General features: G+C 44.5%; 1 protein-coding gene across 2 annotated transcripts in view; it reads right to left on the bottom strand.

The window, feature by feature from the left end:
* Positions 1-213: 213 nt before the first annotated feature.
* The window catches only part of GALNT16 (polypeptide N-acetylgalactosaminyltransferase 16), a 149781-nt gene continuing 124916 nt past the window's right edge, over positions 214-25078 (bottom strand). The window contains exons 10-16 of one of the 2 annotated variants that reach the window (XM_019552007.1): positions 24326-24452; positions 23186-23278; positions 20721-20804; positions 19581-19722; positions 15401-15517; positions 5302-5441; positions 214-5041 (exon numbers count right to left, since the gene is read on the bottom strand). In XM_019552007.1, coding sequence (XP_019407552.1) covers positions 5304-5441; positions 15401-15517; positions 19581-19722; positions 20721-20804; positions 23186-23278; positions 24326-24452 — 701 coding nt within the window. In that variant the 3' untranslated portion in view covers positions 214-5041; positions 5302-5303. Of the gene's footprint in view, positions 5442-15400; positions 15518-19580; positions 19723-20720; positions 20805-23185; positions 23279-24325; positions 24453-25078 lie in introns of both variants that reach the window. The other variant, XM_019552006.1, reaches the window with a different exon arrangement.

Below are 25078 nucleotides of genomic sequence, written 5' to 3'. Positions count from 1 at the left end.
GTACCTGATCCTCTTTAGTTGCCAGCGGTGTCTTATAAATCACTCATTGCTCCAGTGATGTCTCTTTTGAAGTGATCTGGCAATCAGTGCAAAAGATTTGGGGGTGTCTCTGAAGAGGAAGCTTTACCAGTGTTGAACGTAGCGGGGGCAGGGGTGTGGAACATAGGAAGAACTTCTGCCCATAAAAAGTAAGGGAAATAAACAGACCGACACTCTTGTTTCAAAGTGGATTTAATTCCAGGCATTTAAACAGACAGATTCTGGCACATGCTTTCTTCAAGAAAAGGAAAAACAAATCTGTGTTCCACATAAATTACATTTGGCAAAGTGCATTTGATAGCCAAGTGGGGAAAATAAACTCTTTGAAATTTGGTTTTTGTACAACAGTAGCTTCCACTCCTGCTACATAAACCTTGATACTCCCCACATGGCACAGGAAATTACACTGGGTGATATCATCTAATAACAACTTTCTTAAGGACACTCTTCTTTGTAGCCTAGGTCAGTGGTTGGCAATCTTTTCAAGCTGTAGTCTGGAAGGACCCAGCTCAGGTCCAAGGCACACCAGCACTAGCCCTGGCTGCTGTTGCCACCACTGCTTCTCCCCACTGCCTTGTCTCCTCGTCTGCCCAGGTGTGGCATGGTCAAAGCTTCCAGCTACCCAGCCATGTTGCAGGCAAAGCCCCCTGGCTTTGTAGGCTGGATCTAACAGCTCTACAGCATGGATCCACCCTGTGGACCATAGGTTGCTAACCCCTGGTCTAGGTGTATTTTCAAAGTAAATAGCAAAGCAAGGACCAGCCACAACTTTTTCTGACTGTTTTCACAAACTGTGGGACAAGCCTTGAGGTCCATCCTCAGCTTTTACCCAGCAAAATCCCTCAGTGAAGTTGGTGGGACCTTTGAGTGTGAGAAGCCGTCAAATTCCAGTGCTAAAGGAGAGACCCTGGCAGAAGCAGCACTGTGGGGAAAATATGTTATAAACATCATCTCCGCAAGTGAGATGCACAAAGGAGCAGGTTAGCAACACACTTAGGGGGTACTCTCATCTAGCTGGGGAAGATGTTTTGGATTGCCTGAAATGAAAAGAAACAACTTTTGACGCTGTTCCTCCTTATCAGTGATCTCTAAAACCTAATAGGAAAGCTGAAGAATACAGGTTACTTAGAAAGCAGGAGGTGAGTTTTTTGGAATTCACCCTCCAGATAGCATGAGTGCCTGCAGGTAGAGTTTGCCCAGCTCCCAAGACAGCCCACGAGGAAATAACCTCACATTGACTTTTGCAGTGAAGCACGATTGATGGAGTGCCTGAACCAGGGTTGACTTTTAGTCACAGGACAAGCTTAGGATGACAGACAACTTGAAGACTCCCTACAAGTGGGATTCCTGGGGCAATCAGAGCTTAGCACCCAAGCCAATAGCAATATTCTGAAGAGGTCCCCTCTCAAAGAGCAGCCCTATGTGGTTGTTTTGGCTCATAAGATAAGAGTTAGAGATGGCTTCTGTCCCCACTGTGGTTAACAGACAAAGCCCTAAAATCAAAGTACAGGAAGGCCACAGACACAAGAATCAATGGGAACAGGCAAGGGAGCAATGCCTGAGGAAGGAGCTGACTGCACCAGTAGCTGGGACTGTGAATCTACACAACGGGGGAAAAGGTGCTCAGGCAACCCCTTAGGATAGAGCTCATAGAACAGATACAATCTGGAAACAACTTAATGCCCCAAGAAATTACCTCCCTGCTCCTCTCCTCTTTGGTCTTTCTTCACATGCTGCTTTTTTTTTCTGTCAAGTTAGTTAGACCTTCCTGTTCCTAGTCCTCATTGCTATCCTGGAAGTAGAGCCTCATGGGTGTGACTAGTGACTGAGGAATGGACTTTATTTCTTTTCCATGGTGCCTGTCTGTTCTGTTCTCTTCCCTTCATTTTCCTCTCCTTTTTCTTTCTTCTCCTTCTGTGTCTCTTTCTGCCTCTTCTCCCCATGCTGCCTCTTCCTTTTCCCTTTCACTGTCTTTTTACCCCTAAGAACTTGCCCATCAAGTTCAATCCCTCTGATGTGTGCTGGCGTGAAAGCATCACAGCATCTCTGTAGTGTACAGGAGGAGGAGGAAAATGTGTTGTACAACACTCCCTCCTTCCTACACAAAAGTGCTCAGTTGCACAAAACTGAACTTGCCATAGCTGTAAGAGGAGTCTCTTGAGTTTTCTTTGGCCAGGCCGGAAGACCACTGCCATACTGTTAAGCTCCTGTCTAAATGAAAAGACGAAACTGAAGATTCTCATTGCTCCTGGTCGAGCAACAAACTTTTTTAAATAGAAGAACAATAGAGAATAACGAACCCCTTTGTTCTCACATAAGCCTTTTTGTTTGCAAGAAAATACAGGTTCAAAGAATAGAACCTGTTCTTTTACCAAGAATTTGGTGCAAGTAATGAATGGAGAATTAGAAACAGGCACAAACATGGTCAAAGCCAACAGAATCCAGGATTGGAGTGTAGTTCTAATCATGATGGTCCAGGGACTATGCAAGAAGTAAAGGGGTTTTGATGATACCTTTTATTGAGCCAACTGTACGTTTGGGAGAAGTATTAGAGAAGCTTTTGGGCACAAGGGCACTTTGTGCCTGAAAGATTATCTAACATCCTTGGGAACCAAACCCAACTCCTACCACTGACCAGTTCACTTGAACCAGAAACAGAGGCACAGGAGGAGACACTGGCTTTTCTTTTTGCAGAAAGCAAATGAGGGAAGCAAAGAGTATCTGTTAGGGGTTTGTTCTGGGTTTTTTTTTTTCATTTTTTCCTATTTCTATAAAGTTCAATTTCCCTTAATAGATGGATTTACATCCTGCCACTGTCCTTTTAAGTGAGAGCAGTTAGTCTTCTCCATAAACTGTAGTATAAGAGTGATGTTGCCATGATGGTCCAGAAATTATGGGAGGGGCAAGGCTTTCTTAGGATAATGGCTTTTATTGGACTAAATGTGTAGTTAGGATAAAGTCAGACATGATTCTGAATGCAAGGCATTTTTTTTCAGGTGACCTCACCCTACAAAACCCTTACCTCTTCTTCATGAAAAAAGAGAAATCAGGGTCTGCTCCACTAATCCTTTCACTGCTGCCTGACTCTGGAGTATTCCCAGCATCAGATATTTTTTTCAGGCCATTGGTTTAAGTAAAAGAGAACAGGAAGAGATACTTTTGTGGGCACACCCTGTCTGTCTGGCACAGAAGGGATTAACAACAGCAGACTGTGGTGATGCAAGATGCTGGAGGGTGGATTCATCCCTGTGTTTCACTGGCATCAGGTCCTGGCACACAGGGGAGGTTACTTGCACCTTCCTTGTTCCATGGCTGCCAGCGGCTGGTTTAATCCCTGCTACAGAGTAGGGCTGTCCTAATTTGCAGCTTGGCAAAGTCCACAGAGTGCCGGGACAGGATCTAGTCAGCCACAACTCCTCCAGTCCACTCAGATCCACCCCCAGCATTGGAACAGCCTCTGTAGAGGTGCTTCAGAACTGACTGAGGATCCTGAAGCAGTGGGGCAATTCACCAGCAAGGAAAGGCATGGAGTATCTTTGATCCAGTACCACAGGGAAAGATTTTCTTCCTACCTCTCCTCACCATGACTAACTGAAAATAGAAGGGGTCAGGGAACAAGTCACTGAATGTGTATTTACCTTTGTCAGTGAGAAATAATGCCAGGAAATGCCTTACTGTGAGTCCTCATGGGTTACAATGAAGGCAGACTTTTTAGAAAGGGCAGGTGAGTGGGTACTGATGCTTTGGAGGGAAAGCTGGGCTTTCCAAGTGTAAGGAGTAAGGTGGGAAAAGAATAGCCAAATCCTCAAACTTTGCAGCTGCCTCTGTCTCTCAGAGCAAAAGCTTTGGAGCCTGTTACCCCAGGCTGCATTCACATGGGCAATGCACACTCACGTGGCCACTTCACTGGCTTTCCTTAGTCATAACCCACATTTGGAACACAGTAATTACCCAGGGGGATGCGCGCTCTCTCTCGCGCGCTCTGTTAATGCATCCTAGCCAAGGAACGACAGAAGGCAGCAATACATGTTCTCTTCGGAGCCCTCCCCTTGTCAGCCCAGAATACAGCAATGCTTTCAACACACACTGTCAGTGCACTGCTGTGGAATGCCTGCAGGGTGGCACTTAATGGATATTTCCTAGTAGCTGTAGCATCTCATCTATCAGTCTCAGAGTGACCTCCAGCAACCTCCAATACCCCAGAGTTTAGGCAGCCATGTTCTGAATGTCAGGCCAGTTCATGGCAAAATAGTCATGCAGAAGTGGGGGCATGCACAAGCTAAATCCTGGTATCAGCTCCCTGTGTGGAGGGGTTTCACACAGACACTGTAGTTCTGACATGCATTTACACCCTAGCACTCTTATGAAATGCAACAATGTGCCTGGTTGATGAGGATTAGCCCTGGGTTATCTACTGCAGTGATACTGGCCTCTTTGAGGTGTTGGTGCAGAAGTCTTCCTGACCATCATGGCTATTTGCCACAAGAAGCAGGAATCATAAAAAGGTCCTCTGCAAGGAATGACATTGATGTGAGCTGACACAACCCAGCAAAAATACATCCCTCTTCCTACCCATTGATCACCCTGCCCTTCAGCCCACTACATCTTTCTTCTTCCATCTCATTCGATCCCACAAAGAGGAGGCTCCACTAGGTCAGGCACTGTCCAAACATGGAGTAATAAACAGTGTCTACCCTGAAATGTGTTACCCACACCTAACCCATTTGTTATTTATGCTGACACTCCCGCAAGGCCACCTCACTGCAGCAGTCAGACAACATGCAAGCAGTGACCCAGGATGTCACAGTAGAAAGCCAGTAAAGCCAGAGAGGTACCACGAGATTGTACAAGCATTGTTGAAGCTGCTGGTGATGTGGAATCGATGGGGCTGAAGACCACATATTTCGACACAGAGGAAGGAACTGAAGGGGAGAGCTGTTAGTCAGCTGTTGCCATTCCAAGGTGACTTTGGCTACTGGGCTTTGCCCTTTCCTGCCTTTCACTGCTGTTAGACAAGGATGCCAATTACGGAGGAGAATGGAGGCAATAGGTGGGCTGATTTCAATGCCATTTCTGACCTTCCCTCCCCCCCAACTTCTTCCTTAAAAGTTCAAAGACATTGAATGTTCAACTGAAATGGTGACTTACTGATGGCCACAATCAAGACATTAAGGGTTAGACATAATAAACCTTTACTCCCCACCCACGCCCCTTCCATTCCCAAAGTTCCATGCAAAGGAAGCAAAGAGGTTTCTGAGCTACCATCATGTGGCCTGCAGCAGCTCCCACTGTTGACCAGGTACATCCAATTGGCATGGGTTGGTCACTGCTCTGCTGGACTGGTTTTCCAAGCAGAGGCCGCTGACAAAGTGCTGAACGAAACTGCCTTTCATCTTCCATTTCTGCAGGAGAAGGGAGGGAGAGAGGAGAGGAGGGAAGAGAAAACATTATGGCTTGCTGCCCTCCATTTTGCCAGGGAGTGGTGCCTCCCAGTTTGAACTGGGCAACAAGGTTTATGCAGTATATCCCAGCTGGCAGTGAAACAGAGTAAAAATTCAGGGAATCACAATTCTGAGTTTAGACAACTCTTTCAAAATATCGGCTTATCTGCCTGTCAGATAAGTGGGATCTGGGTAAGGGGTTTGCCTGGAGCTATGGCCAGATTTGCCACAGTTTTTAAGAGGCTAACAATGCATCCACCAAATGGAATTTGTAAACAGATGCCTAAGATGCCTATCTCTATCTTCAGGTACTTAAATAGCTTGGTAAATTTGGCCCATAGATCATCACCCTCCCCCAGGGCACAAGCCAAATCTTGTTTATACTTAAGTGAGTATGAACCCAGAGTAAGCCCAGGTACAGTTGCTCTGGGTTTACACTATTGGAACTGAGAAGGAAATCAGGTCTCCCTAAATAATTGATAGCATTTTAAAACATACAATATAAAGTCACCAAGGACTGTCAGGATCCAAAGAAGTGGCATTTACATGGAGGGGTAATTCTGGGCAGTCCTGCATTGGCTGGTAGCAGTCATGAATTGAAATGGACCTTCAGAGTGTTGGTTCCCCCTGGCTAACCAGCTCTGCTGGATGTGGCTCTGCCCAGCCAAAGGGCAGTTCTATTAAAAGCTTCCTTTCCTCCATCCAGTTCCTGAGCACGGTTTCCAGATCTCTCTCTACATCCATGTCCGGACCCCTTCATCTTATCATCTTAAATTTAGCATGGGACAAACCAAAGTCCTTATATTCCTGCCCTCATTACTCCAGCTTCCACTGTTCCTGCAATTGCTGCAACACCATGACCACCCTTGCCTGTAATCTGAGGGAATTTGGTTGCTCCCTCTTGCTTGCTCCCTGGATCTGGGCCATAGACAGACCCTGTTGTTTCCTTTTCCCTAATATGCCCAAGATCCATCTTTTTCTTTTGATCCACATAGCAGCATTTCTTGACTAGGCCCCCATTATATTCCATGTTAACTCCCTCAACTTCTTTCCATTTGCCTTCCCCAAAAATTACTGCTTTGCTCTACCCCCACAGAAAACACAGCAGCAAAAGCCCTTTTTCTTGCTCATTGATCTGATAAGTTGGTTCCCTCTTTAAATCCCTTCTGTGGCTCCTTGTCCACACTTCCAACAGTTCAAGCTTCTTATCACTACACACATAGCTTTTTTGTAACTGCCAGTCCCTGACTCATTTCACTCCACTCCATGTCACCCCATAACACTACCCTTTTTGCCAGTGTTCCTGCCTGAGCGTGCCTGCTTGCCAGCTTATTGGCCAATGCCTCTGTGTCCTCTGCCATCTGTGCATGGTACAGCCTCTGTGAGCTTGTCATTCACAAGACCTCTACTATCCTTTGAGTCTCTCAGAAATCGACCCTGGCTTGGCTACCTACAGCAAAAGGATAGAGGATGCGCTGTTTCCCTCTTGTCCTCTTTGCTCAGCATTTATTTCCTTAAATGAGGAGTTTCTCACTTCCAGGAGTGGCTGGAAAGCAGGTCACTACCATACACAAAGCATAGTAGTAAGTGCCATAAGGGAAACAAGCAGACAAGATTCTTCGGGTAAATCTGATCTCTTTTATTAGACCAACTCAAATAGTTGGAAAAAACATCTTCTTTGCAAGTTTATGGGTATCAATACCCTTTGCCAGGCTAAGCAAGTATCTACAGTTGGTGTGTGCTCTTTCTGGGTGGAATGAATAGCAAAGAAGCCAGAGGCTGGTGCGCATGCAAGAAAGATAGTCAGTGAAGATGTAAAACAAGATTGCCCTGGAGTTTCTCTGCTGTTCATTTGCAAAGGAAGATGGTTGAGATCAGGAGCTCATTGACTTGAGTGTTGCAGGCTGTTGGGATTTTTCCATTTGCCTCCTTTGGTTAGGCAGATGGCCCAACTGGGGCATAGGAATTGAGTGCTTATTAGGGCAAGACCCTGGGGTTATTAACAGGTTGTTTGGCCAGGCTGCCAGGAAGAGCAGGACAGATTGGCAGCCAGGACCGAAGGCTCTGAAGGTATTGCAAGAAACACCCCATGCAGTCAGACTTAACTTCTTTTAAATTAATGCCTAAAATCTATAGGAATTGTCCTTCCTGGGTAAGTAACACAGCAAACAGTTTAAGTTGTTATATGTTATAGGCTCAGGCATCCAGATTCATTCAGTGAAATCCTGCTGTTTAAGTCAATATCAGATCAATAGCAAGGCACGTCCTGCTGATATTTATTATCTTTACCAAGCAGCACCTGGGTGCTGCCAATTGTCCTCTTGCTGATGTGTGTGCAGGTTACCTTCCTCCCCATGACAGAGCAATTATGCAGGATAGGGACTCCCATGCGCAGGGCCCACCTGCATTAGTTAGTTCTTAAGTAGCCTATAAATAGTTCCTAGTATTAACACTTGACTTGGCTCTGGTGCCACCTGTTGAGAAGCACCTGTTGGAGGAATGAGTGGCCTTTGCTCCACTGGAAAGAAGGAAATGTAGGCCAGCAGGTGCTGGGAAGAAGGGCAAAAATAGGATGGGGTGGAATTGCAACTCCTCCTGAAGCACAAGATGGAGCCTAAGGGGCCTTTGTCATCTGGCTCTTGTTAGGACTCAGACTCTAGGTTCCAGGTCAAACTGGCTATCACTTGGCAGGGCCCACTGTGATGGGGGTCAGGGAGAAAGAAAGCCACCATGTGGCATACATAGTCAGCAGGGAGTGCAAAGAAGGGCATGTGTGCTTCTGGGAATGTCTCTGAAGTTTGTACCGCATATGCCCTTCCAGATTTCACTTTAGTACTACCTATGTATGCAATAACAACACATTCTCTCCACCTTTTACCGGCTCTACAAATGCCTTGATTGAGAACCTCTAACCATATTCCAATTACCTGCTTAGGACCATACATGCCCAAACTTCCTTCTTGAATTTACTAGAGGAAATCTTTTACCCTAAATGGTGTGACTGAGAATTCCTGGTCCCTTCCCTTGCTTTATCCTCCGGCCACTCTAGCGAGCAACCTGAAGCCCTCCCCCTCGTATCTTTTCTGGTCTCCTTTTACTGGAAATACCTATGTTAAAGGTATAAGCTGCTACAGGAGTAAAAATCTCGAACAATGGCTATTAGCATGGGACACTTTTTCCTCTTCATTTGCTGACCCTGTTGGGAAATTCTGTCATGCTGTTTCTTCCGATTAGTGACCTACTGCTCTGTGACTTCTTGGTGCTAAACTGAGCCCAGTTGTTCAGTAGCAGAGACTTCCAGTGAGTGCTAACCACAGCATATTTTCTTCTGCTAATGAACTACACCAAAGAAACAAATTTCCCAACTGGCTACGCAGCCTGAATGATGAGCAATTGTTTCAGAGTCAACTTGAATCTCTCTGTGCGATGGAAAGCCATAGATGGGTTTTGGCAAAGGAGTGTGCAGCCCTGAGCTTTGGCTACAGCAGTGATACTCAACCCTCTAGCTCCACTGGCTGGATTCTGGGGGCAGGGTTGGTCTGTGGCCCAAATCCAGCCTGAGGTCAGCATGTGGGGGTACAATCTGGCATGCCAACACAACCCCGTGTGCTGGATTCAGCCATGGGGCGACCCCACATGCCAGTACAATCTGGAATATGGACTGTGTTATCTGTCCCATGAGGTTTCCCATGGATCTGGAAATTTGACTGTTGGGGAACAGTGGCAGCATTAATTGTCCAACTCTGGAAGCCAAGCTCTCTTTTGCCAAATTTCTGGACCTACGGGGAGCCCAGCAGGCTGGATGACATGGACCTGCAGGCCAGATTCTGCCTGCGGGCTGGAGGTTGAACATTGCTGGTCTGCAGGGATTTTACACAGATAGCAGTTGGAGTGTCTTGACAGTGGTGTTGATTCTACTCATTAGGTTTGAGTAGTGCCTTTGAAACAATCGATTTTTCTCTCCTGACCTGGATGTTATGTTTGGCTTCCATCTACAGTGTCCAAGGGGGAGCTGTGATACAGCAAGAGGCATACTCCGTTTCGCTTGAAATGTCTCATCTGATTGCTCGAGTGCCCTCACAAGTTATTAAGCACAATCCAGGGTCTGGTCTGTGCAGCAGAGGTGATATCTCAGCCAGATAACTAAAGAGAATGGAGAGAGAGGAAGGGAGGAAACAGAGTGGCTGGGGAAATCACAATCAGAAGAAAAATTGCACAGGAAACTACCTGCAGTCTCACAGTCCCCAGCTCTGGTTCTCTCAGATCTCATCTACCAAGCATAGCTGGGTCTGATCACTATTTGGGTGGGAGGCCTCTAAGAAAGAGTTAGATGTCGCAAAGTTTTTTTAAAGTTGTGACCTGAATTATCTTCCTTAGTCTTCCTTCCTGTGGAAGGGGGATAATACAGACTACCCATGAAGCAAGTTAAAAAAAAAAAGAGTCAACATTTTCACAAACAAGTTGCCACTGTAAAGTGCTTTTAGATGAATGGATGAAAGTTCTCCAGGGTCAAAATAGCAGGGTTGTTGGTCGTAGCTGTGTTGCTAAGGTCATAGGCAAGCAAGGTTCTTTGGGTAGATGTGATAACTTTTATTAGACCAACTAAATAGTTGGAAAAAAGCCAGGGTCAAAATGTTATTTCTTTAGGACTGAAAGAAATGCCCCAGTCATCCAGTCCTCCTGGTCTATTAGTCAGTCTAAAATATAGCTGGAAGTGTTTACCATGTCACAATTTTTCAGTGTGATCACAAGTGGATTTTTAAACCCATATTAGTCCAATCAGTCTTGGTTGATCTGAAACTTTAAGAGCCTTAAAATAACTCCAAAAATCTAACAAATTATTAGAGAAAAGCAATCTTGGGAAAGATGTAGAAAGTGCAGAGTATCTTAGATAATGATAAAGAAAAGGTAGCTGATAACTAGAACAAGTGGGGGGTGACACAGGCTAAGACTGAAGTGTATTTACAAAGATTTGGGAAGCCTAGCTGCAGGAGATATTTCATGGAAGATTATCGGCACTTTGGCTGAGGTGTTTGATGAGAAAGTGTGTACAACAGCTGGTGCATCATACAAGAATACAGCAAGTCTGTCTTTGTCCTTTTGAGCTTAGAAATTCACACAACTTGAAACATATGAAAAGAATTGGAGCCGAGAAAAACTCTTGTCTCTGGAAAATTGCTTTCAAGCTGTGGCATGATGAAAGGAACATTTTACCTGGTTATTATCATCAAGACGCTGAGTCAGGCACTTGCAAAATTGGGAGGTTTTCATTCTCCCTGCATTCAGAGAGTCTGCATACCGTTTCATTTGTCTGTATCTCGGATGATATGAGCCATTGGAAAGCAAACTGGAAAAAAATATTCCAATCGTATGTCCAAAGGCAGGTGAGATTTCATGTGTGGTAGCTCCACAAGAAAACCTGGTTGTTCTAATTGTAAGACTGAGGTCACATTGTTTTGGTAAATTAAAATTAAATATTGGTGGGATTTAGAAAATAATGGGATTGAGAGATTTGGGGAAATAAGGGGATTTTTCTTTATTCCCCTTATTCTGTTGGGGAACACTTTGCCAAGGTTTCTCAGTTTAATTCTTGTTTTAGTGTCTGGCTCTCACTTTGTCTTATATTTATCCTCCTATAATACTAATTAAAATGCACCTCCCATCATCCATCTGAGCCAAAATGAGACTATGTAATAATTTATCTTGCATTCAAGTTAAAATGCTATTATCTAAATAATATTATGGATAACATCCATCTGGTTTGAAATCTAGTTGTGATTATGCAGAATAGCTTTTGGCTAGTCTTCCACTAGGGCTTCCTGCTGTTGCTATTGAGTGATCACTGTGACTGTGTTGCCAAACATGTCTTGTTTCTGATTCTTTTCAACCCAGGAAAGAATAAATTAATGGGACCAGAAATCACCCAGATTCAGGCCACTCACTGGTACATGCCTCAAGTTCTTTCCTACATACACATGCATAGACTTACTTTGCTGAAGTAATCCAGTTGTAGCTCACATTACTGCAAAGCACTCCCCCTACCCTAGCTGGTAAATCAAATTGTTGCTTGCCTTTCTGGCAAAAGTTACTGTCTTTTGTAACAGGAAGCCAGTGGCTCCTGTTACTTGAAGATGTAGGCAGCAAGAGACTCATAGGCGGTGAGTGCCTATTGTGGGGTTAGTTGTTCAGGAATAGTGCAATAGGGCAGAGCCTTGTTTAAGCAGCAAGGACACTGCTAAGGCAGCAAAGGTAGCAGCAGTAAGCTGCCCCAAAGGCAGTCTGGACTGGAAACACCTCTAGGTGGCTGGGGAGTCACCTGCAAGGAAGGGAGCAAGGCTTAGGCGGCACATAAAGCCAGTGCCTGAGCCCAGGCAGGCAGTCTGGCTCTGCAGGCAGGAGAGGGAATTGCTCCTGCCCAGGAAGGCTGTAGAGGAGTTCCTGGCTGATGCTACCCTGGGATGGTGCTGATAAGGAATATAACCCAGGGCAGAGGGAAGTTTTGTTGTACAGCCAGCAAGCTGGTGTTTGTGTTTGCGTTTAGACCTGGTGTGGGGATAGTTTGTGCTATAGCCAGTGAGCTTACTCTTGTATTATAGTTTACACTGGCAAACTGATTGGGAATATCAAGGGTGGAGGAGTTCTCAGTAGTGCCCAAGCAGGGTGGACACCAGGGCCAGGGGGCTCAGTACCCAACCAGCATGGACATCAGGGCCAAAGGACCAAGAGCCAAAATAGGCATTACAAGGGCTGGAGCCCAGAAGCCAGGTCCGACACAGTGGGCCTGGGCTAGAAGGCCCAGTGAAAGGAAAGAGGTGAAGGCTGAAGCCCCAGCAGAGGAGAGCAATTGAACAGCAACAGCTGAGAGATATGGTTGTGGCTACAGGGGAGGTAGGAGACCACAAAATTAGCCCTTAAAGTGATTAATGCCCCTGGAGGTATGGATGGGCTAGGAGGGCCCAAGTGAGAGGACAGTACTGAGATCAGTGGAGTCTGAGAGGGATGTGCCAGCAGGAAGAGGATTGAGACTCTCTCTAGGACCCTAGGGCAGCCTCTTTTTTCACTAATCAACTGATTACATCAGGGCATAGTAGGTGAGGGAAAAGGAGGGGAACCCAGGGCACCAGAGTGGGGGGCAGGAACGGTGTGGCCACCAGGAGGCATCTCAGCCACCCCTGGGGCCCAGCAATTGCTACACTGAACTATCCAGCTGTGATCTGTAGGCTGCAAGCCTTAGTGTCACTCTCAAAATCAAATCACATGCGATTTTTTCAGGAGCAGAGCAAGACTCTAAAGGTTGCTAGACAGTCCACTCTGGTTTGACTGAATAACTAAACTTTCTGCCTTTGAACCACTTGACTACAGATGAAAAGCCCTAGATCCTGTAAAATCCATATCTCTTCCTTTCCTTCCACTATGGACACCTCTGATCAGGACACTACTAGGGAACATAGTCAAAACAAAGCTCAACCATACCTGTCTGCCTAGTCCCACCATTTTCCCCCCAAATCTTGTTTGTGTAGATGGCATGAGTAGGGTCAATATTCCTCTACTCTGATGGGCTCCGGCATTTCTGGGCTTGACATGTGCAAGTGGGATTGGTTGGGTGGGGGGGTGTATTCAAGGGCATCCTTCCATGAGAGTGCCGAGGAAATGGTGTAGACACAACCCAGAGGTCCTAATGAGTTAGAAGAGGGTTGTGAGAGCTGGCAGGGAGGAAAGAGTTTGCCTCAGATATGCCACTCTGCTTTATCACTTTGTTGCCAGGATTCCTCCTTGTTAGTCCTGGCCCTACCTTCCCAGGTAATCCATCTTGCCATTGCCAGCTTCAGTTTCCACTCCAGCTGGGGGCTGGCAGAGAAGGAACCAGTTCTCAAAATGAAGTTGAAGTATTATCTGAGAAGCAATGCTGTGGAAGAGGAGGGGCAAGGAAGAGAAAGACCAGGAGATGCAGTAAAGGAAGGACAAGGAATCCTGATAGTGAAAAATCCATGTCAGTCTTAACATCAGCAGTCACAAGAATTATTGTTGCTATTTACAGATGGAAAGAACCAGGATAGTATTTCAAAGAAGATAGTAATGGAGATGGCTCTAGACACAAAAATCTTTGGGCTTCTGAACCCTCAGCATTTCAGGGCTCTTTTGATTCAGAGTTCATATATAACCTGTTATATAGAGATGGATAGTATTTAACATTCAAATGCAGGTTTGTATTCAAGTACAGGCATCCCACAAAGATGCAGAAAGTCTCGAATTACAGCTGTGGTCCAAAGCAAACTCTAATTATTTGAAATATTTAAACAAAATCCTTGTTTGTAGACTGTTGGTAAAATCATCTGGAAGGTTGAAGTCCTTGACTTGAGTCCAGCTTATCCCATAAGGTAATGGAAAACAACAATACACATCCTTAGCAGGCTGACTCCAAATTCTGACTGTGTCTTATAACACAACTGCTACAAAAATTGACACAGAGGTGCTCTGTAAATCACTTTGACATTGAAAGGAATCTGTGTGTTAGCACAGATTGATTTGTCACTTCTCACTAACAGGGCTTGCATGCCTTTTCTGTGCAGAAGACACTGGTCCTGCTGTGCCAGGGGAGGAGAGGGAAGGGCAGCTGAAGATTTTGGCAGCTGCCAGCATCCTTTCTGCTACCAGAGAGGAAGATTTTGTAAAGCACTTCAGGGAATTAAGTGACCTAATTACACAGTGAGTGGTCACTAGTTGGAGAGAGACCCAGGAAAATACAACCCATCTGGGATATTCTTGGAGGGCTGATTTGAACAGTGAGAATTTTCCCAATGTATTCACAGTAACAGCTCTGAGACATTGCTGCATTAACCAATTCTCTGGAGAAATATCAGTTCATGCCTTCCATAGATGAGCCTGGCTTAATTTAAAGCACTTCCTTTTGGCAAGGACTAAAATCAGTGACTCATTGTGCTGGGTACTGGTAATAGGCTATGCAGCCTCATACCTTTATGCTACCAAGGCAATAGACACATTAGAAAAGAAGCCAGCACAGCCCTAGATGATGCAAAGTTTACTTTCACTTGCTGCAGAAGGAAGCACACAAGTCAGGAATATAGGTCTCCTGTCAATTCATTTTCTGCTAGTGCAGGATCATTCCCTATTGCACTTTGTCCAGTGAAGAAAATGATGCATACCTGTACTTATAGATAGGTCTTGGATATCTGAGAAACCATTTCTCTCCCTATCTCAGCAAAAAAGATCACGTAAACTGACAGCCCTCTAATATATGTCTGGGTGAGCTAAAGGTAGGAAGTTCTGTGTGTCTGTTGACTTTTGTATGAAACATACTGAACTTGATTTCAAAGTGATACCAGGTTGGTATCTATCACTGTATCATTTTAAATACACGCACATGTGCCCAAGGACTATGTGATGGGCACATTTTCCAAATCTTAAAATAAAAAATATTGGTAAAAAGGTAGTGTAACAGTTATTTTGTAGTTGTGATGGCCCATAAATTACACAAGGCAAGGATTTCTTAGGGTGAGATCTTTTATTGGACCAACTGTGTAGCTGGGATAGAGTTAGACAAACTTTTGAATGCAAGACATTCTTCACTGGGCCAGACCTGATGAAGAACATTTTGCATTCAAAAATTTGTCGAACACTATCCCAACTGCAAAATAAGTAGACAAATAGTGGAGTTCCTGACACTTTATTGAAGGGTGTCAAAGGAAAGTGACCTATATCCCATCCCTAGAGTAAAGGTGAGGGTTACAAATGAAAATTTATAAATTACATATGGAAGAAGAGATTCTAGAATCAGAAGACAGAAGAGACTTTTTAGGGTATACAGTCTCCTTACCAGTGCCAATTCTTTTTGTTAAGATAGTCCTAATAAAGAAACACCAGCATGTGATAGTGACAGTGTTATGAAGATAGTACAATACCTGTCTGCCATCTTTCTGATTGCATGCTTCCAGTGTGACTTGAGACCCAGTGGAGAAGGAGGTGATGGAGAGACACTTGTCTTGCTGTCTAATTAAAGGATCGCTGAATACCCATTCCTTTAGTGGGGAAAAAAAACCCAAACAGATAAAGATTCTAGTACTGTGAGGTTGATGGTATTTTAAAAAAATGAGATTTTCATCAATGCTGAACCACATCCCAGAGTTCTCACTTAGCAAAAGACTTGAATGCACTGAGCTGGTGGGTTTTGGGGAAGTCTTTTACCATGCTCTGCAGCAGTGATTCTCAACCAGGATGCCACAGCACCTTGGGGTGCTAGGAAATCCTTTTAAAGGTGGTACACTCTAGCTGCGTATACATTTTCCTGGGTTTGTTTCCCTGGTAGAAAAATTTACTCAGAGATGCCTGAATGAATATTTGAGTGCTGCGTTCTTGAAGAGCAGAGTTTGTAGTGTTGACACAGCAAAGCGCAGGAGCCCCTGCGTTCACATTTCTGCACGCTCTGCAGACTCCCTCATTCTGCCCAGAGACGGACTGCAGCAGTGCACAGGGCAGCCCTGACTTGCTGACCCACACTACTCAAGGTCAGCCTGTGTCATCCTGCAGCACAATATGGGATTGTGAAGGGGTGTGTTGTGTTCCCTGCTTACCTGGAACACTATCTCCCTTGAGAGACAGAGGGTTGGAAGCAAAGAACCCTAGGATGTTGGAGGGCTGTGCCGTGCCTGCTTTCAGAAGAGAACATGTACAGACATGCACTCTCCTAGGAGAAACTCTCCTGGGAGTGATTTAACCTTGGTTGTTTCCAGGTCATTTTTCTCCTCGAGCAGCTATTTTTGCTCTAGGAAAAAAAACCCTGAACAACTGTACATTTGTGGTTTCTCCTGGGAGAGCAGCAACTTTCCCAGGAGTAACTGAATGTCTATATGTGGCCAATCCTAGCACTGTTAGGTATGCAACATCACCCCAACACTGCCACAGATATCTATGCAAGATAAACCCAGAGATGTCAAATAGGAATCCATAGTGTAAAAACATTTTGACCTGCTGTGATCTTTCTGGGTTCTTTGCAAGAGAAGAACTGTTCAATTATTCTTCTGGAAAGCTAAGAGCTGGCATTTTCCTGAGGGTGCCTTGAGTCTAAAAATATTGAGAACCACTGCTCTGGAGTATGCATTCAGGTTTGGGAACCTATGACACATGGATTTCAAACACTGCTAGGTGGTTCCCCTGACTCTCAGATTGTCCAAATGATCTATGGATGAGATCAGCATCCTCATGTAATTAGGGCTGCAAAGTAGGTAGGGCCCTGGGCTAAGATACCTGATCTTAGCCCACAAGAGGCCGAGAAACAATTCACATGAAGTGTAAACATGTTTTTCTTATTATACACAATGGACAAACTCACTGGCTAACTTCTACACCAGCCAACAGTGACTGTCAGCTGTGGTATGCAGACAGTTGATTGTCTTGGGTAAAACATATACATATAAATCTGCATACTTACAGATATGCCAAACACATGCAAAATACAAGTCAGTTCATGTGCCCTCTCCCCCACTTGATAGATGGTCAAAACAATAGTATTATTATGATTATTCTTTAATTACAAAGAAAAGGCAATAAGTATCAGTGATTTCAAAAAATCGTGACATATAACAATGAGTCGGATTAAAAGGCATGTTGGATACTGGCTGCAAACTATTCCCAACAGTTAACAGATGTGAATAAGCCTTTTCTGGCATAGATTATCCTACTGTGACCCTGTGCTTATTCAGACTGCTTCCCTACTACATCATAGCTGCTCAGTGTGTATCTTGGGCACACCCTCTGATGTTGTAAACCAACATGGCTACATTGCAGTTAGTGGAGCTACTACATTAATTAATGCCAGCAGGGGTTGTGGACGACTTACTGTACAGTTTGGTTTTACTTGGAAACATTGCTGAAAAAGTGGCACCTTCCCACTCAATCAATCTGCTCCCTGTGGGTTTTCAGGGTATTATCAGCTGACTTTTAGTGACAACTATTATTTCCCCTTGTGGCTTAGCTCTGTTAACCCTGTTGGGCCAACACTACTTTTGAGACAAAACTATTGTTCTATTCTGACTTGCCCATTGTTAACAGCTTATCAACTAGACTCCAAATATACGGCCAAATTCTGCCCTCAGTCACAAATCTGCAAGTCCACTGAGGGCAGATTTAGGCTTACACAATCCTGTGGTGATGGGCAAGGCAGCATCATGACTTTCAGGTCCCAGGTCATGATTACAAGGCTGACATTTTTTCCCTCAAAACTTGTGTGTATTCGATTTGGAGTCACGGAAGGAGACATACTCCCACAGTGAATTAGGAGAGAGAGAGAGAGAGAGAGTGTAATCATGGCCACAAGAAGCAAATGTAGCAGCCCAATATGACCTAACCCTGTCCCTAAAACACACACATACACATACACACACATACACATGTGTCTGTGTGTTTTAGGGAGAGGGTTAGGTCATATTGGGCTGTTACATTTGCTCCTTGGCATCATGATTTGACTTTTAACCATTTTAGATTAAATAGAAACATAAAGAATTTAAAAATATATATTTTTAGTTGAGACAGTTCTCCACTAACAGAATTCTTATTTTAAAATGGTTTTTAAAAGGCTTATTCTTAAATAAATATTTGAATATATTCTTCTAGCAATCAAGGTAAAGATTTCAGATTCCTCTAGGGGCTGTACTACTTAATGTATACTATGCAATTCTGAGTGACCACTTCAAAATCTGTGTGAACTTTTACACTGTGCTCAGAAAGTGACATCTGTAAGGTCCTATGCCTGTAATTGGGGCTGTGCTCAGTTACCGCACAGTAAATGAAAACTGAGAAACTCAGCCTTGTTTCTTTCCCTGGTTTACCTTCCACCATAGGTTTTGAGATGGTGTAGGGACAATGACTAAAGAGCAGCTAAGATGCAGTAAAACCTCATGCCCTGTTAATTGTGAGCACCCAGTTCTGGTAAGTTCGCTCCTGCTCTTACTGAACCCAGGAAGAACTCATGCCTTAGCTCTTCTGCAGTAACTGTCCCCAGTTACCTCCAGCCTGAGCTAAACTGAGGAAGCTGACCCATGCAGTGAAACTGGCCTCAATATTGGCTCATTTGAATTTCACTTACTGCAGGGTACAAGCAGCAACACAGTCAGACAGTTCATGTAGCCACAGTTAAAAAGGGGGAAGGGATTTGCCAGGCCTCAGCTGCTCTGCAATACCTGTTCATATGCCTGCAATGACCCCGTGCTAACTGGGTATACAGAGTTGTGATAAATTAGCCCTGCTCTGAGTAGACCACAACTAGAAAACATTTGGGGATTGCTGTCCTATACCACATATTCCAGGGGAATGGCTGAACTTTTGTGCAGCTCACCTTCATATATTATGCCACTTTGCAGTGCCTGCATACAAAGGCATTTGGTAAAATAGGCATGAGCTAGAGAGAGATAGGTACAAATAGCTTCCCAGAACACAGCATGTAGCTCTCAAGGAGTTAATAGATTATTGTGTGAGCCTGTCAGTATCTACTGACATGCTGTATCAGTGGTTCTGAATCTTTATACTCAAGGCAGCCCTTGGAAAGTGCCATTTCTCAGCTTTCATTCATTTTTTGTCTACAGAAAAATAACAGAACAATTATTCTTGCAAGGAACTCAGAAAGACCACAACAGGTCAAAATGATGTTGACACTATGGATACCTTTGGACTTATCTGGTAAATTATGTGTAGCTGCAGTATCTGGTTAAGAATCACTGTATTATATGGTGCTATAATTAATACAGCTGATCACATATACCTAAACTTTGTTATACTGAGAGCCATCTTAACAATTAGCCTTAAAGCCCAAGGGCCAAACTGAATTTGCTGAAAACTAAGATTGCAGCAATCTCCTCTCAGAAACACAAGTGTGGCCGGTGGACATAACAAGTCCCAGCATGCAATGCTTCAACTTAATCTGAGTGGTTTGAATATGGACCAAATCTGATGAGCATATGCGCTTAAGGTCTCAGTGCATCTGAAGGTCATATGTGCACCTTTATCTAGGTACCACTGTCTTAAGTACTTGCATATTGTATCTAAGAAGCAGGAAGCAGAAGTGAAGAGTGAAATTCAGGACAGCCTCACCTGGGTGACAGGAGGACTGCTCATTGTCCCTTTACAGCTTCCCACGCCAGCCAAAGTATTTCCAGTCATATCCTGTCCCTGAGATTCCAGGCAATTTTCTCCTTGTTTGATAATCCCAGGAATTAGCTCCTTTTCAGGAACCCTTGTAGGAAAACAACTTTTTCATAGCATCTTGTATCCAGAAGTGTTGGAAAGCATTTTACATATTTATATAGGGATCACTTGCTGCATCTGAAATGCACTTCCCTCTGGAGTGAGACACAGCAGCATGCAAGTACACTACACAGAACGTGAAGAATGTCATCATATTTGACTGAAATACCTGAGGGAATTTAGGGAGGCAGAAGGTGAAGGAGGATTTGCCCATGGAGTTAGCATCCCTACCAAAAAGGGCTGCAAGATCCCTAATATCTCCAAGTGGTTGGACTGTTGTGTTGTATCTCATCAGCAAGGTGGCACTTCCAGCAACAGGCTGTCTCCCCACTGATCTGTTTCCCTATTGCTAACACAAGGTTATCACCACACTGATAATAGCAGTGTGAATACTAGTGTAGTCAAGACTCCAGCCAGCTCCTCAGAATTTTAACCCCTGTGTTATCTAACCTGACTCAGTCCTAAGGTGCCATCTCGCTCAGATTAGGTGGGCTGCTAGAAGATGGTAGCCAACATGCCCTAGTAACGCAGCGCTAGTGTAATAGACAGGTCTGCTTACTACCACGATGGTTCAGTACCGATTTGTAAAGGTCCGCCAGAATGTGGGGTTTTCTTTTGTGGTCTCCCATCTAAGTACAGAGGCAGATTGAGCTTATGTCTGTTTCTCTTGGGCTCTGAGCTGTATGTGATTATTGTCTCTAGGTTGGGTTCAGTTAGAGATCCTTTCCCAGACTGCTAATTCCCAACTCAAACATTCAATTAAGAAGTGGTGGTGAGGAGATGGGTCATATGCAAGTGAAGCTGGGAAACAAGGGAAGATTTCTAGCTAAAGGGATGAGGCAGGACTTACTTGATATGAGAGTTCCTATCTTTCCTCACTCCCAGCTTCTGCCACAGATCTCCCCGTCCTGTGGCTGACACTTCCCAAACTGGTACAACCTCAGAAAGGGATTTCCCAGTTTTTTTAAACATTGGTGATCAACTTACTTGAGCTCTGGGTAGACATTCTCCAAATACCACTGGAAGGATCTGCAGTTCAGCTTCTTACGTTGCTCCACTCGGTCAGCAATGCTGGAAGTAAAAGTCGGTTGTTCAGAATGATGCAGTGAATGGAGGGGATGTGGAGCAGCAGGGAGAGGAGGGTGAGGTTTTAGTGCCACGTGAACACTGAGCAAATATGAGGATGACCTTTTGCCCATAGTACCTTTCCGTGCAGTTTAACATGTTGCTCTGAGCAGAAACAAGGACACAAGAAGGGATAAGTGTCAGGAGATGTGAGAAGAGCCTTAAATGCTAAGGCCTCGCTCTGAGTGATTCTTGTGCTTCCTCTGGCTCGATGGATGGCAAAGCCCCATGCCCTTTGGTGAATGCAGCATAGTAAAGCCACCTGAAAGCCAAGAAAGTCTCTCTCCTGTGGTGTGTCCCTGTGACACTGTACTGTATGTAAGCATCAAACAACCACCATCTCAGAAAATGAGGTGAGTTGCTGCCAAGGATAAAGAGCATTTTAAATTATTTTTTTAAATGATCTTTCCCCCCTGGATTTAGGACAACACCTGAGACTTTCATCCTGAAATGAATAAAAACAATGGCTATGACACATCACAGCTCCTCACAGTTGTGCTGCCTGCACCAGTTTGTTAGTAGAGGGTTGCATTGGAGATGCCATTTGGCAGTCCTCCTATTCTCCTTGGAGAAAGAAGAATGAAGCATTTGTCTTAAAAAGGCTACAATGGGTTAAAGAACGTGCACTGTGAGCCTGGGGAACAGAACAGCCACACCGCTTAAGCAGCGGTGAAGGTATGAAAGGTGAGCAGGGAACTAATGTCTTGCCTTTAGGTGAGTTTGGATTGGGAAGGAACTTGCTCAGCTGTTATACTCCGTTCCTTTGTACAAGAGGTGTTCAGTACATTCCTGTCGCTGTCAATTCAACCGGCTCTCAGTGGTGAATGGGGAGTGGGGGCTGGGCTGAGAAGAGGGCCCTGGTTCCATCTCCAACCCACTCATTGAATGATCCTGCCACACAGTCAGTGACTCCCCTCTTCTCAGTATATTTCCATGTTGTGTTGTGCTCTCTTTATGCATCCTCTTTCTCCTGTTGTCCCTCAGGCACCCAGCTGGAAGCAGCCATAAACAACTGTACCTTATAAGGAACTACACAGACCCTGTAATCTGTTGTAAACAGTGGGGAGGCAGGTCACATTATAGGCCCTATTAATCTTGACAGCATCTGTGACATTTACATCCTACATGTACATTTAATGTAGGCTTGACAGCACTGTTGCTATAGGTTATATAATTACCTAAGGCCAAACCCTGCAGCCCTGATATAGCTTTTATTCAGCCAAAGCTGCTACTGAGGTCACTAACAGAACTTCATTAGGAAGCACTGCAAGCTTTGATCCAGAAATGATGTTAGTACATCTTCAGGCAGGCTCAAGAACTGTGTAACAGGCAGGTCTCCATCACTAAGGGGCAAGCAGCGGGGTCGCAGGCTCCCTGGGTCTTGCAATTTAGGCTCTGGCTCAGATGCTGTACTCAGTCCAGATCAGGTAAATAAGGTAGGAAAAAACATAAAGGGTTAAGGCTACTTGCCTCAGAACAAAGAGTAGGGCCTGTATTGCTACCAAGCAAACTTACATATTGGCAATACAACTATACTTAGCAAACAAACTTCTGGGGCTTATGTCCCAGTGCCACTCCCATTGCCATTCTTGTGCTGCCCTGCTTCAGCTGTTGATTATTGCCGATTCCTCCTCACCACCACTGACTCCCCACACCGCCAATTGCTGTACCTCCTTAGGGGCTGCACTCTACACTCTGGGAAGCACTGCCCCGAACCAATATAGCAATAGCTCCTCACTATCCACAAACAAAGACTCCCACAAATATTCATCTATGGACACATCATCCTATTTTAAAAAATCTTTATAACTTATTTGGAAGTTTTAAGAGTTCAATGTCCTCATCCTCTACCCCTCAGGTGCATATAACCTACTCCATACCTAATTTCATGAGGAAGCCAGCTTGCCTATCCCTGCCTTTTCATGAACTTTTATACCAGTAAAAGTCAGTCCTGTCAAGTCTGAATCCAGCACTTGCAGAGGAATGCCACATCAGGTATAAGTCTGCATGTGACAGCTCAGCTCAGACTTGCAGAGGCCAGGCACCTTCTGTGAGCATAATATCTAAAGCGTATTTTCTTTTTACTTCATTTTTTTTAAGGATCCCTTTGGTTTTGTGTTATAGAGCAAGTTAGATAGAGTCATAGTAGGGAAAGACATTTACTTCTTATAAAACACTTAAAGGAAGCCTAGTTATACAACCATTTTTGCTGTGCTTCCAAACATGAGCTATGCAGGGCATCTTTATCTCAATGATAGGATAAAATCCTTCCCAGCTAACAAGTCCATTAGCAGGAACATAGCCAGCCCAGTTCAGAGATAACTTACCTTCCAAATGACTTTCCGATGGCAGATGGCCGGGCCTCATAATAATACTGTTTGTACTCATCCATCCACACCTCTGCCGTGCGTTTGGTGTTCCTGCATGTGGGCAAGGAGCAATTCTGCTGAGTGCCAGCTGCTTGCGGATCACTCATCAAGACACAGAACTGTGGTGACTGAGAACGTGTCTACACAGGGCCATAGGGTGCTCAGGAAAGTTCAAGCCAAACTAACTAACAGTGTGACTATAGAATGCATCAGTTAAAGCACTTTAGATACCTGTGTGGATGCTCACACTCAGAAGTAAGACTGTCCTTAAGATTACAGACAGATGAAGCATTTCTGCCAGTGTAAAATCGGCATTACACCTGCATACACATACAGTAGTGGACAGATTACATTAACCCCTAAACTGGACTAACTTTACCCAATCTGGGGAGAGCTAACCCAGGTGTAAAACTCTACTAGTATAAGTTACACTGGTTTAGGTTTCTACAGGCAAGAACCTGATCCCCCACTGCCTAGCAACAAGATGCAGTAATAAACATCTACTGTGTAAGATGCCCTGGGATAGCTGCAGGTTTGGCCATTCCTGATCCCAGGATAATTTCCATACAGGCACAAACCAAGGCAAATTATACCAGGGAATGTATTCATCTGTCCTTTAGTCTGCAACAGCTTTACTCCCTTGTGACTTTGTGTATACATGTCTTTGGTGATTAGTTACAGGCCACTCTCTCCTTCCTCCCAACACGTCTGCCAGTTTTCCTTATTATGATTCTCTCCCTGCACTTTTCTACAATGAAACCTTCCCTTGTGATTTCTCAGAGCTGATACAGACAGGTAGTACATCTGGACTCAGGGGGCTCAGGTACTATCTCCTAATCAGTAGCAACATATGTGATCAAGAATTCCTGAGATCCAGCTGACAGTTCCTGTTGTAGCAACAGCACAATTTCTTTTCCTATGCAGAAGGCTCCAGAGAAACCCTGGTTAAATATGAATGTTCAATCATGTGAAAATTCCCCCTGGCCCCCAAGTCCCTATGGAAAAGGTAAAAGAAAAGATAAAACTCTGCAATAAGAGTATTTAGGCATGCTAAGCACAAGGGTGACTGATCTGCCATTGCAATCCTCTAATACCTACTTAATGTAGGTCAGTGCATTGCCCTCAGGAAAGTCATAGGGGTGGCGTTTCCTGAACACATGGCCCACACGACTGCAGGGAACGATCTCCAAGCTGCCACCACACATCCACACGCGGAAGGAGAGCTCTGGAAAAGATCCCAAGAATCATGAGACAACAGCCAGGCAAGCAATACCAGACTTCCAGCAATGTTGATCCACATGCTGTCCCTGAAATCCTTGCCTCCCATCTCTGCCTATGCCACAAACACCAAGAAAAGTATGACTAGGAAGGTTGGGAATGATGCAGGGTGAGATAATTTATTCCTTCCTGAATCAGAGATAGACCCCCTCCCTCCAAGAGACATCCTAACCTTCTTCCAGTCTCTCTTCCCTCTGGTCCCAATAAGACTATTGTTTTAGCAAGATACTTGCTTAGTTATCCTGCTCCTTCGGGTTCTCAGATACTTAAAATGGCTTTCAGGAAAGGTATGTGATATTAATGTGACCTTACAGTGGGTTGCGTGGTTTTGGACTCCAGTGCCTTGCAAGCCCTTCCTCTAGGAGATATGGCTGCACTGGTGAATTTGAGAAACCCATGAAGAATTTAGAATGGGTGGAAAACTTAAATGGGAGAACAAATAGAAACAAGTGGAAAAGCAACAGATTCATAAAAAGGTGTGAACAAACATGTCTTAGAAAAGAAGAAATAGAGGCGGTGAAGAGGTCCTTTTTGGTTGAAGCAAACAGTCCACACCTAGAGACCCATCTCCTC

The sequence above is a fragment of the Crocodylus porosus genome, unplaced genomic scaffold (assembly GCF_001723895.1).
Source record: "Crocodylus porosus isolate Cpor-Errol unplaced genomic scaffold, CroPor_comp1, whole genome shotgun sequence".
Taxonomy (NCBI): domain Eukaryota; kingdom Metazoa; phylum Chordata; order Crocodylia; family Crocodylidae; genus Crocodylus; species Crocodylus porosus.
The sequence above is the reverse complement of the archived record's forward strand: the minus strand, read 5'-3'. Positions and strand labels throughout refer to the sequence as shown.